This window comes from Camelus dromedarius, chromosome 13, assembly GCF_036321535.1.
Source record: "Camelus dromedarius isolate mCamDro1 chromosome 13, mCamDro1.pat, whole genome shotgun sequence".
In the NCBI taxonomy this organism is placed as follows: domain Eukaryota; kingdom Metazoa; phylum Chordata; class Mammalia; order Artiodactyla; family Camelidae; genus Camelus; species Camelus dromedarius.
In genome coordinates this window covers 66641923-66654911 of record NC_087448.1, presented here as the reverse complement: position 1 = coordinate 66654911, position 12989 = coordinate 66641923, and the positions used below count along the sequence as shown (strand labels likewise).

At 45.3% G+C, this 12989-nt stretch overlaps 1 protein-coding gene across 4 annotated transcripts in view; it reads right to left on the bottom strand.

Annotated features, from left to right (window-relative positions):
* The window catches only part of FLT3 (fms related receptor tyrosine kinase 3), a 68283-nt gene that overhangs the window by 13201 nt on the left and 42093 nt on the right, over window positions 1–12989 (bottom strand). For 3 of the 4 annotated variants that reach the window (XM_064493248.1, XM_031465804.2, XM_064493247.1), the window contains exons 10-16: window positions 5874–5977; window positions 5089–5197; window positions 4453–4631; window positions 3556–3662; window positions 3336–3468; window positions 3147–3251; window positions 817–927 (exon numbers count right to left, since the gene is read on the bottom strand). In XM_064493248.1, the coding sequence (XP_064349318.1) occupies window positions 817–927; window positions 3147–3251; window positions 3336–3468; window positions 3556–3662; window positions 4453–4631; window positions 5089–5197; window positions 5874–5977 (848 nt within the window). The remainder of the gene's footprint in view (window positions 1–816; window positions 928–3146; window positions 3252–3335; window positions 3469–3555; window positions 3663–4452; window positions 4632–5088; window positions 5198–5873; window positions 5978–12989) is intronic. The other variant, XM_064493246.1, reaches the window with a different exon arrangement.

The window sequence follows — 12989 nt, the reverse complement described above, 5'->3', positions numbered from 1 at the left end:
CAGGAAACATACATGAGCGCTCCCTTCTCCCCTGACTTGGGAAGCGTACCCCTTTCTCTGAACCTCTCTCTTCTTACACTTGAAATTCAATTTCAGCTTTTTGCTCAAACCCGCTTGGAAAGCTGTACCTTCCTGCCTCCCACTTTCCCCCTTGTGGTCCATGTAGCCTCACCAGTAACCACTGGCCACCGGGATTCTCCAGTTTGCAACTGGGGATGAGATGCTGACTGCACGGGGAGCACTTGGTAAACACAGGCTGATCTGTCATTTGCCTGAGGAGGGAGAGGTACATCCCTAGTCACCTCTTAAGTTCATCTTCTCTTTATCCCTTCGTCCCAGTCCCAGGCTGGCTGTCCCAGAAGGAACAACTGCTGGGCCCATGGTTTGGGTACTTCTAGGCAGAAGTGCGAGAATCAGGGCATGTGCTCCATTGGATTCTGGGAAAGTAAAGTTGGACATGCCTCCTTGGCTGTGCCTCATTTGAAGCAGCCCAGCAGGGGCTGCGGCCAAGCTGTTCAGCTGTCCTCACCGCCGCATCTGTGCCAGTTTCACAGTCGAGGAGGAGAGAGACGCCACAAAATGCGCTTGCCGCGTTGATATTGTTTTAAGTAGGTTAGAATTAAGTGGCTTATCCCAGTGAAGACAGGCCTTGCCTACACAGACCCACCTGACTACAGAGCGCTCAATGTCCTGCCCCACTTGGATTCGAGGGCCCCCACCAGGACTGAGCAAAGGAGAGGAAAATGAGCACAAATGTCCCCTTTGTCTTCAGGCTACAGTGTTCCCGGTTAGGTGTCCCCAGGGGGAACCAGTTACCTGACAGCGTGCACGCACCCAGCAGGTTCACGATGTTTTCATGACTGCCCAGGTGAGTCATCATTTTGAGTTCAGACATGAGAGCCTCTCTTTCTGAGCTGTCTGCTTTTTCTGTCAGCGGAAGAGCATTACAAATGGAAGGTGGAAGTCAAATAGGTATTTTATGTCTTTTAAAAAATTAACATTTTCCACAGGTCAGAGAAGATTTGCATAAAATTTTAATTTTTTTTATTTTTTAAAAAAGGTTTTCATGAAGTTTATTCATTTTATTATTTCTTTTAATTCATTTGTTTGTGAGGGGGAAGGTAATTAGGTTTATTTATTTAGTAGTTTTTTTTTTTGAGGGGGGTGAGTTAATTAGGCTTATTTATTTATTCTTCGAGGAAGTTCTGGGATTGAACCCAGGACCTCATGTCATGCATGCTAAGCATGCGCTCTGCCACTGAGCTGCACCCTCTCTTTCTTTCTTTCTTTCTTTCTTTCTTTCTTTCTTTCTTTCTTTCTTTCTTTCTTTCTTTCTTTCTTTCTTTCTCTTTCCTTCTTTCCTTCTTTCCTTCTTTCTTTCCTCCTTTCTTTCTTTCTCTCTCTTTCTCTCTTTCTTTCTTTTCAATTTTTTTAATGGCGGTACTGGGGATTGAATCCAGGACCTTGTGTGGTAAGCACACACTCTAGCACTGAGCTATACCCTCATAAAAATGTTTAAATGCATAAAATAATACATACATTTGGAATAACAATACCTTGTGTTTTCAGACAGAATTTTAAAGATTTTAGTATGAAAGCTGAATCAAATAATGTGCCTTTTGTGGGATGGGACAGCTCAGACCAGGCTACATAGTCTATATATAGACTATAACATCTAGCAGGGAGCTTGCACTCATCTGTGGCGTGAGAGAAGACTTCCCTGAGGAAGTGGTATCTGAGCCAAGATCTACAGGAGGAGTGGGAGATAACTGTGTGAAAGGGGAAGCGGAAGGATGGCCTGTGCAAAGGCCCTGAGGTGGGAGGAGGGAGCACAGAGCTCCAGAGGAACCAAGAGACGGCCTCATGATGCCGTGCAGAGGGTGCAAGGGGAGAGGTGAGCAGCCAAGTTGTCCTGGGAGGTACGGACTGTCCAAGAGAAATTGAAAGCAACTGAAGACATTAAGTAAGAAAAGTGTATGATCTGCTTTGTATTTCATAACCATCACTTGAGCTCCAGTATAACAGAATCCAAAAGGAGGGAAGAGCGCACATAGGGGAGCTGCTCGGAAGGCTAGTGAGGCCATTCAGAAGAGCTAGACTTGGACCAGGTGGCAGTAATAGAAATGAAGAGAAAAGAGGACGCACTCAAGAGGCACCCAGCAGAAAACTAGAATGAGGATGGTTTCAAGGATGAGTCAGTCCTAGGTTTCTGGTCTGCCCAATTGCATGGAATGTGGTTAGTCATTGGCACCCGTAACCAACCAGTGAGAGAGGGAGTGTTGATGGGGGGCCAGGGTTGGAGGAGTCCACTCTGGATGAATCAGAGGGACTTTTGAGACTTGCAAACATTTGGTCATAACCTGAAGCTCAGAAGGGAGATGTCACTGTGAGAACCCCTGGGATGTAGGATGGAGTCCCGGGCAGAGCTGAGCTAGCCGATGGTGAGGGCGTGGAGGGAAATGGAAGGAGGCGCAGGAGCAAGCCTTCAGGAACTCGGCACAAGAAGCTGCGTGAGAAGATGACGGGCCAGCAGAGGACTGGGACGCAGTCAGAGCAGTGGGAGGAAAACCAGGAGAATACGGCAAGATGGAAACCCAAGGACTGAAGCATGTAAAGACGGAGAGAACAGGCAATCATGCCAATTTCTGCTCAAAGTTCAAGTAACACAAGGACAGAAGAATGCCTGTTAGACTTAGTTCATTGGTGGGGATGTGTCACTGAGCACTTAGCCAAAGCCCGCTTGGGGTGCTCTCAAAAAGAGAGCGATGCTAAGGGGAGGACCTGGGGGTGGGGGGAGATGAGAGCGGATGAGAAATGGGTGGAAAGTTGTACAGAAGGTTCCAATTCCCTCTTCTACCCAGACTCTGTGTCAAAAGGTAAGACACAAGAGCTGCCTTAGCAATGGTACCCCAAATATTGAAGCTGAAAAAAACCTATACAAAGCGAGAGGAGGAAGAAGAGGTGGCATTCTGCATTCATGACTTGCATTTTATATTCATGACTTGGTTGACACTAACCCCATCTCGCTCCCTCTTTAGCTCTGAAACATGGCAAGTGGTAGCCATAAAAATGATGGAAAAGAGGAGGTGGGGGACGGCACCTCCCCCCTCTGTGCATCTCCATGGGTACGTTCCACGTAACCGTACCTTTCAGCATTTTGACTGCCACCTGGATTGAGACTCCTGTTTTACTAATTCCATAGGCGGTTGCATTCATCACTTTTCCAAAAGCACCCGATCCCAGGACCTTCCCTGCAAGATAAACGGTGAGTGAGTGCACGTCAGAGAGCTCCCGACAGGAACAAAATGCGACAGAAACATTTGGAACATCCTTACCAAATTCTAAATTTTCTCTTGGAAACTCCCATTTGAGATCATATTCGTATTCTCTGAAATCGATGTAGAAGTACTCGTTATCCAAAGAGCCGGTCACCTGCACCATCTGCAGCTGGCTTTCATACCGAAATTGCTTCGGAGATGAAATAAGGAGTCTATTAGCCACAGGGCATTCTCCAGAAGTGGGACACAGTGATGACTTTTTAACCTTCGCTCTTACCTTTTTGTACTTGTGACAAATTAGCATGGTCAAAACTGCAATGAAGGGAAGACAGAGGCCAATCGTTGCATAGAATGAGATGTTGTCCTGGATGAAAGGGAAGGGGCCTGCAACAGAAGAGCATTGCAGAGCAGCGGGTGAGAATTCCTGGGGGACACTGCAGCCCAGGATGCTCCTTACAGCCTCTCACATGCTCCTAGAGGAAACATTCTTTTCATCCTGACAAGCCCTCTGCAAACATGCTACTCCCCACAGAAAATCAGGCCACGTTCATAACAAAGGACGCTTCCTTCCCAGAAAATTCTAAACGATTCTGAACCCACTTAGAAACTCCATGTACCAAGGGTTTTAAGAATTGCATCCATTTAAACCCACAGGATACGCAAGTCAGATTAAAGAAAAAAAGAAGTTCATGTTCCCGGAATGAAGATGTCCTGCGAACGTGGAGAAGTTAGTTTGGGGATGCTAAACTGTTCGTGTAGGCGGCTGGGTTTCGGAATTGCTTAACTTATGAGGGCTCTGAGAACCGAACCCAAGTGATAAAACAGCAGGCTAAAGGTAAATGAGGAGATTAACCAAAAGGGAAAATGGTAGCCTCCAAATGGCTAAGTCCGCTTCCGGGATCTTTCAGGAGGTAACCACTACACTGAGGGTTTACGGTCCTACCCACGTCACTCGAATTTGTGGGTCACAATGACGTAAGCAGAAGTCACACTGCCCTTGAACTACGAAACATATATGTTCAGTGGGGGTTCCTGCCTGACCCCAAAAGCCTTGTCTCACACACTGAACCTACATCCTCTTGTAAAATTCCCCCAAATAAAAGTGAACTACGGGGACTAACTTCTCGTGGGGAATTCCTGACGGTGGTGCTTTACAGCAGTGACTGCTGTCTACCTGGGGAGTTTAACAGGATCGTTTCACAAGACGTGCCCAGGGAGTTGTATGCACAGCACTTCACCAGGAGCCCTTTGACGGCCTCACTCATGTTCAGAGTGCTGCTGGACACCCACTGGCCAAACACTTTCCTGTTAGCCTTTTTATTCCAGACTCCTTCTGTGATTTCTTCCGTGCAGCTGAAAAGACAGGGCGGACAGAGAAGTTAGAAGGGGAGGGGGCATCACCGGATTGGGAGTGAGGGCTTCTCGAGTGGGCTCTACCAGAGACACACCTATTGTATGTTATCAGAAACAGTCTGTGACCACTTAGAATTATGGTTGACTAGGAAGGTAAGCATTTATTTATTTATTTATTTATTTATTTAAATTTTGGGGATTTTGGGGGGGGGGGATAATTAGGTTTATTTATTTGCTTGTTTGTTTATTAGATGGAGGTGCTGGGGATTGAACCCAGGACTTTGTGCATGCTAAGCATGTGCTCCACCACGGAGCTATACCCTCCCTCCTGGCAGGTAAGCATTTTAAATCCTTTATCGTTTCTTCTGAAACTGTGTTGATGAGAAAGTGTTAATATGTCAGAAAGAGTGTGAGTGTTACATTCTTCTAATACAAGAGACGCCAATGTCCTTATTACTTGGGGGACTTGTCTGAACACTTCTTCCAGGTCCAGGATGGTAACGGGTACCCATCAGAGGAGCAGGAAGCCTGACTCGCCGATGCCTCGGCGAGCACTTGAGGTTTCCCTGCAGAAGACGACAGGAAAAATAAGATCATGTACTTTCTAGAAAGGGCTTCAAAGTCAGCTTTACATAGACTGCCCGAGTGCGCCAAGCGGTTCGTGCTTCTAGGAGGGTCTCATGCAGGGTGACTGGATTTTCCCTCTTTCCCCTTGTCATGCAAACCTGTGCGGGCAGCCCCACCACCTCTCTGGGGAGCACCCCTTTTCCACTGCTGGGCCCCTCCTGGAGAGGGCTGAGCTGTGGCCCCCTGTCTACCTGCGCCCCTCAAAATGAGTCTTAGCTTCAGGAGAAGCATCTGCAAAAAGTCCAGTGAGATGTACTCTCATCTTTTTATCGACCAAAGACACAAAAATATCAAAACAACTCAACAGTGGGTAACATGACTTTTGGCCTTTCCTTAACATGACCTTTCAAAATACTAAGATCAGTAAAGCCACACTCAAGCACCTTCGGAGAGGACATGGAATCAGCCTCTGAGCTTCAAAGGATGAGCCCAGAAAGAGATCTGTGTATAAACAAAGCCAGTAGATACGGATTAAAATTTCAAAACACGTCAGCATGTCAAAACAGTTTTACAGCATTCCTTCCCTAAGCCACTGCTTAGATCTTTCTGGTCCGCGTTAGTACATAATTAAGGAGTTAAGAGATTAAAATCAAATTTCTTGGCAATTTAACTTACTTCTTATATTCAGCGTGAACGTTTTTGTGAACTGGGCGTCATCATTTTCTGCATGGAATATATATTGTCCTGGCTGGTGTTTATGGTTGCAAAACTTAGATACACTGTATGAGAAAGAATTGAAGACAGACTTAGTCAGGTTCTCTTAGGAGATGCTGAAATGGGTGGTGGTGGACATGGAAGGCGTCTTCTTGGAGACACTCACTCTCTAAAGTTCAATGGACAGGGAGGTGCCTGTGTGCTCCTGCTGCTCAAAGTGTGGTCCACGGATAGGCAGCATCAGACTCCGTATTATCTGGGACCTTGCTAGAAATACAAAATCTCAGGCCCCACCCCAAATCCACTGACTCAGAGTTCGCATTTTAAGATAATCCAAGTGTGATTCATACGCACATTAAAGGTTGAGAAGTTGGGGCTCCTAAGAGAGACAAGGAGGTTCCAGCCTCTACTCTTATATACATCCCAGACTAGTCTAACTCCCCAGAAATATTGAAGACCCTCTGTAGGTGGGGGAACCTGTAACTCCCCAGCTTCCTGAAAGAACAGCTTTCTGACATTGGTCTCCTTACATAGCGATTAACAGTGAAGAGGGCTCAAACCCACTGAGTTTGTACAGAAGTCTTTGGGTGTTCTAAGCAGGCTTTAGTATCTACTTGAAGTGTTCATCCGCCATGCCTACCGGGTATATGGGATTGGGGATTATCCACTGAGCCTACCAGGTACCTGGGATGGTGGATAATACAGGAGGGGTGGGGGACCCAGGAGCTGCTGAACATGCCTTCATGCATTGAAGAAATAGAAAAAAATTCCCTTAGAATAAGAAAATCTAAGGCTTGTTCAGAAGATACTGAATTAGGCCACTTCTATATAGCCTATTTGAAAAGAAAGACAGACAGACAGACAGACAAGACTATGTATGGGCAAGAAATATAAACAGGAGGAACTGTGTAGGGTGCAAAAGACCTATAAGGATGGCTCCTGTCCTCAGACACACCATAATCCATGTGGGTGACCAAACCTGCCCACATGGAATAATTAAAGCTTTAAACTGAAGGCCCATAGACGATCAAAGAAGGCAGACCAGTGACAGTGAGAAACGTTCAGAGGGCTTCAGAGAAGCAGGAATTGAGTTAAGTCTTCACAGATGAGTTTGTTTTAATGAGAGCAAAGAAAAGACATCCAAGGAGGAGGCAACAGCATGACTTAAGACATGAGATGGGGGAATTCACGAGGCCACAGGGAGAGCAGCGGGGAGACCTCTTAGCTGAAACAGGGGTGCACATTGCAATATAGCAGAAAAGAGGGTCCAACGGGTCGCATCAGGGACCTTGAAAAACAAGCCTAATTATTTAAACCTGATGGAGAAAGCGGGGAGGAGGTGCTGTGGATCCCTGAGCAGGAGAGGAATGTTACCAACACCACTGCAGTTTAGGGTGACGGCAGCGGGAAAGGTTATGGGAGGGACGTCTGGAGGGAGTTGCAGAAATAACCCAGGAAGTCATTCATCCCTTCGTGAATTCACTTATTCATTCTCTGGTCCAGGGTGGAGGCTATTTGTGGCAGGAATCAAGAATACAACAGTGAGTTAGGAAAAGCAGGTTTCTGTTCTCAGGGAATTGACAGTTTGGGGGTGAAGGCAGACAAGTAACTAGCGGCTCTGGGGTAATGTGGGAAGTCCTGGGAGAGGGGAGGTGAGGGCTCAGAGTTGAGAGTTCAGACAACAAGACAAGAAGAGAGGGGTCTAAGGCAGGGAAAATGGGAAGGGAAAGGAAAGAGCCAAGCCAAGAGGCACCAGGAAACAAGAAGCAGGAGGTGCTGGATCCGACGTGGAAGACGAAGGAGGGGACAGAATCCCAGTCGATCCCTGAGTCAAACCACACACCTCGCAACTGGTAGAGCAGCTTGGGAGCCCAGGTTTATCTGACACCAATGTTCTGCGTCCTTAGCTCCGACTGTGTATAGTGCCGGGAGATTTCATTTCTCTGACCTACCAAGTGACCATTTCACAAGCTTTTTGTTTGCCTTGTTAACCAGAAGACTGAAGAAGTAGAAGGGAATTTCTTATCTTGACCTACTTCTGGACAAGAAGAAAATGGTTGGTGAAGTGGAAGTGACAGAAAGGTTGGCGGAAAGCCAAATGATAACTTTAGGGAGACAGGTAAGTACAGATACATGTGATTTCCAGACTTTACGAAGGCAGTTTAAGTGGACCAAGAAAAGAAAGATGTAAGCTTCTAAAAGGGAAGATGTAACTCTCACTGGACAAGAGCCAAAGACCCTGAAAAGGAATAGGAGAGGAAGTAAAAAAGAAAAGGGGAGTCAGTGTGGGTGGTCAGGGACCAGGCCAAAAGCACCAAGCAATTTGATTTGAAAAAAAAAAATGGAAAAGAAAGAAATCACCAATACAACTATTGATTCTCATACAGCCCAAGGCAAACTGTTTTGCAAACTTTTCCCCTTCTAAGGTCTTTTGTGCTGTCCATTAGGAGCGTGGCTTGCCGTGGGACAGACAAGGTAGCATCGGAAACAGTCTCACTCTTCCAGGTGGGAAATTGGTCACAGAAATAGCCTGAATGTGAAGCTGAATACCCAGGCGGTTCCAAGCCGCTGGTCGTCCTGTTTGTGACAGTTAACCCCGGCAAGAGCAGCAAGGCCACCGCTGACCCTCCCCTGGAAACTCCGAGGGCACTAACCAGTGAGGGACGGGGAGTTTCACAGCTTCCTCTTTCCCTCGGGTTTTTCTGAAAATGGCCAGTGGGCCCGAGATGGGAGGTCAGGAAACTGGAGTTTACAGTGAAATCTCCTTGGTGACTAAGACTGAGATGTCTTCTCATTACAGCTATGGGAAGGGTTTTCGCCTCTGTTACAAGCAAAATGCAGGTGATTTTTATTTTCCATCTAGTGCCCAGAGGGGAGGAGTGGGGAGGGGCTGGTCTTTCCAATGGGTCAAGGAGACATTTCACTATAAAGGGAAGAATGCTTTTTTCAAAGACCAAAGGATGATCAAAGTCAAACCAGAGAACAGAGGATAATAAAGCACGTATTGGGGAAGCTGACAGCTTCTGAAACTGGGGAGCGAGGAGCTGGCAGGACTGAGTGACTTTACCTGGAACTGGGGGACCCCTGATCAGGAAAGCCTGCCCCTCGGACTGCAGGGGGTGGGTGTCGGGGTGGGAGGTGGGAGGGAGCTGGGGAGCGGGGTACAGAAGTTGAATCCAACCTGCACACAGTTTTGTCCTGAGTTAGGCGAGGGGGTGGGGGGTAGGTGCTGAGGGGTTTATATCACTCTGTGTCATCCTGTGCTCACTTTTATTGTATTTCAGGGGAGCGACAAGCCTGGGGAAGTACAACCATTAAAAACTCAATAGCGAAGCATGGCACCGATCCTAAGGAGGGGTGCACTTTTAAACAATCAAAGAGCATGCTTGTATTTTTGTTTTCTTATATTCTGGGCTTGAGGATCTCACACTTCTGAAATGAGTTGTATCAAGAGGCAGGACCAAAGTGATGGTTAAAAATGCAGGCTTTGTGATGAAAAAGAGCATGAAAACAAATACATGTGTGTATATGATGACTGAAACATTATGCTGCACACCAGAAATGGACACAATATTGCAAACTGACCACATTTCAATAAAAAAAGAATGCAAAAAAAACCCCAATCAATCAAACGAAAAAAAAAAAAAAACGCAAGCTTTGAAGCCAACTCTGCCTCCGCCTCCGGATGTGCCCTTGGGCAAGTCATTGAACCTTTCTGTACCTCAGTTTCCTCACCTGTAAAAATGGAAGACAGTAACAGTATCTACTTCACATCGCTAGAGGAGAACTCTGTTTTTATTACAGCAGTTTTGTATAAAGTGCCTATAACAGTGCCTAGTATGTAGTAAACATGATATATTTGTTAGATTATCATCACTATGAGGCTTATTAAGTCCAGTAATCATTTTGAATAAAAAGACATTTAGAAGCTTTACTCTGGGGTATACAGGAAGTGAGAAAATTACATAGAAATAAAAAGAAAGATGCAAAGAAAAAAAGAATCAAATGCCCACCAACAAGTTAGTTAAAATAAAATTTTCGGAAAAGTGGACTCTCATGTAGCCATTAAAATGAAAATATAAATAAAAATATTAACATGGCAAGAGGTGAAATTTTTAAAGTCCAAAATCAGGTGACAAATGGCCCAATTAATACCACGTTTGTACAAAAACCTATACTTACATGTTTCTATTCTGGTGCTTACATACACAAGGCCTGAAATACAATCCCTACAGATGGAGTTATGGGTGTTATTTCTGGGTTTTTTAAAAAAGATAATTTCAGAAAACAAGAGTGACTGAAAGATGTGGACTTTGCCCCAGCTGATGGGGAAGGTAACTTAGCCTGGTTCCATACTTCATAAAATAGGATTATGAGGATTAAATGAGATAATGCACATAAAGGACTTGCACACTGGCACTGGTAAGGGCTCAGAGAAGTTTCTTTTGGTCTCAGTCAGCAGCTGCACATGACGTGGTTAACACCTTACAGCGGAGGGGCAGGGTTTGGTTGGAGGCTCCTGCTACATCACTATACCCAAACGTCTCTCCCTCCTTTCTGTATTCACTCATGGCTTATCTTCAGGGAACAACAACAACAACAACAGCAAATCCTCCCAAAGAAACTGAGGTCACTCCTGTAATTACAACCATTGATTGATTCGACAGCTTGCTTTTCTCTGTTTGTCCAGAGAAACCCAGACTTCTCCCACACTGCTGTTACAGTAAGTGCTCAGGTAATGTTTGCTGTGGGCAGAACTTAGACTTCTGGAGCAGGGAAATTAAATAATTCAGGGAAAAGGAAAACGCAGGGATTGAGCACATCTAAGGAGAGTCTCTCAGAAGAAATTACTTAAATAATTATAACATCTTAAGTTATGTGTGTGGTTTTTTTTTTCACCATGAAACAAGGAAAAGCTAAGGCAGCCTTGTTTATAATTAAGTCTACAGAGATAAGAAATGATGCAAGCTAACAGATAAAATATCCTAGGATCTTTTCCCAAGACTATGCTGTCAGGACTACTGGAAAGTTACAATTTCATAAAGTGTAAACACACAAAGGCAAGCCCTAATAAACTTTAGTGTAATATTTGAGGAAGTAAATTGGAGAAACGAAGCTGTGAAGGTGGGGAAGCTGAAAGATTTCTGGCACAAACCCTCTGACCACACCTTTTTCAAGAGTACTGCTATTACACAGACTTTTCAGTTACATATAAAAACTTGTGTTGCTTTGCTTATAAAGTCATCTCTTGCCACATGATTAAAACACTGTACCTCATAGAGAAAATTCAGTTTGACTCAACTGTTGAATCTAGGTGGTGGGTAAAGGATGCTCAATGTACTGTTCTTTGAGTTTGTTAGTAAATTAGAAACTTTTTACAACAAAAAATTGAAAACAACTCAGATTAGAACTTAGTCTGCATCTCTGATCTCAACACAGAGCCTCGTGTGGAGAGCAAAAGACATTTAGAGCACGTGTGTTCAATTTTTTTGTAGTTCATTTTTCTACTCAATATTTTGAGCATCTTTTTCATGAAGAAAGAGGCTCCATCTTGCCTTCACATTGTGAATCAAGCAGCCCATCACACCTAGCGCATCACTATCACCAATTAATATCCTAGCTCTTCAAGAAATTTTTAAATAAAATAAACACTAAGGGTTAGGTGTTGTGGTAAGTGCTGTTTGTGTGGTCCTTGCAGTGCAAAGAGGATGCCACTGACTCATCTTTGGCTCAGACTATGCACTTTGAGTTCTGTAGAAAGGGTGATGATGAATTCACTCATTTATTAATCAGCCGTTGACTGAACAAGGCATTGTACAAAGACAGAGAAATGACAGCATCTCTTCTAATGCAGGTTATAAACTCACTGGTGGGATTCGACACACAAAGAGGTTAACTCTATGGCCAGGTAATTAGGAATGAGAGGTGCACAACACCATCAAAATCAGGACCTGCTGTGACTTATTCATCGGCCACCTCTACAAGGTAATGACTTCTGTCAGGGGTGCAGATGGGGATCACACAATGAAACCAGATTAACTAGTCCACTAGAATGGCCCAAGACCTGTATATCAGAGACACGGTCCTCTAATCAGTGAGTCTGGAAAATCTTAAGGATTGTGCCAGGTGTCACCAGCACAAGTAGCAATGATCTCCCAGGTGGCCCCTGGCATTTAAATGTGCCTGGATAATTGAGAGGGTGGGGGTACTTTATTCACCCTTGTAGCCCCTTACAGCATCAGGCTCATCAAGAAGATATTAAAGGAGTATTTGTTGAACTAAATTGAATGGATCCTCTGTCTCTTTGAATCAGGTTCAAAAGAGAACCCCATAGTGCTCAGGGCTTCTCTGACATGGGGTCACAGTACAAAGGAGGACGGGGAAAGTGACGGCACTGATATCCTGGACACAGGCAGTCAACTCAACCGGAAAGAGAGGTGCCGACTCCCTGGCCTTCCGCTTTCCAACGTCCGATAATAAGGGCTTACGACAAGAGAGTGACCCCTCCAAGGCAGTGGTTCTCAACCACAGGCATTTTTCCTCACCAGGGGACGTGTGGCAATGTCTGGAGATATTTTTGGTTATCACAACTGGGGATGGTGGTGCTACTGACACCCAGTGGGTGGAGGCCAGGGATGCCGTTAAATTTCCCACCACTTGCAGGAGAGACCTCAGAACCCAGCATTACCCCGCCCAGGATGTCAGTGGTGCTGCTGTTGAGAAACCCCAAGTCAGGGGATTGTGTGTTCATCAGCTCACAGGCCAAAGGCTGCGTTCTTAACTACCTGAGAAACAAATGCTTTGAACACGTCAGGAGGTTTCGGTGAGAGAGGGTAGACGGTTCCATGCAAACCCTGCATTACAACTCTTTTAAAAAATGCAAACGAGGATCAGTTACAAATCACTCCGGGGCATGAAGAACAGCGCGGTGATCGCGAGACAAACACCGCGAAGAATCAGATGGAAAGGGCTGAACGCTTACTCTTCACCTAGGCCCGTGCTGTCCAATAGGAATGTAACTCAAGCCACATACGTACTTCGAAAGTTTCCAGGTAGCTACACAAAGAGTAAAAAGGA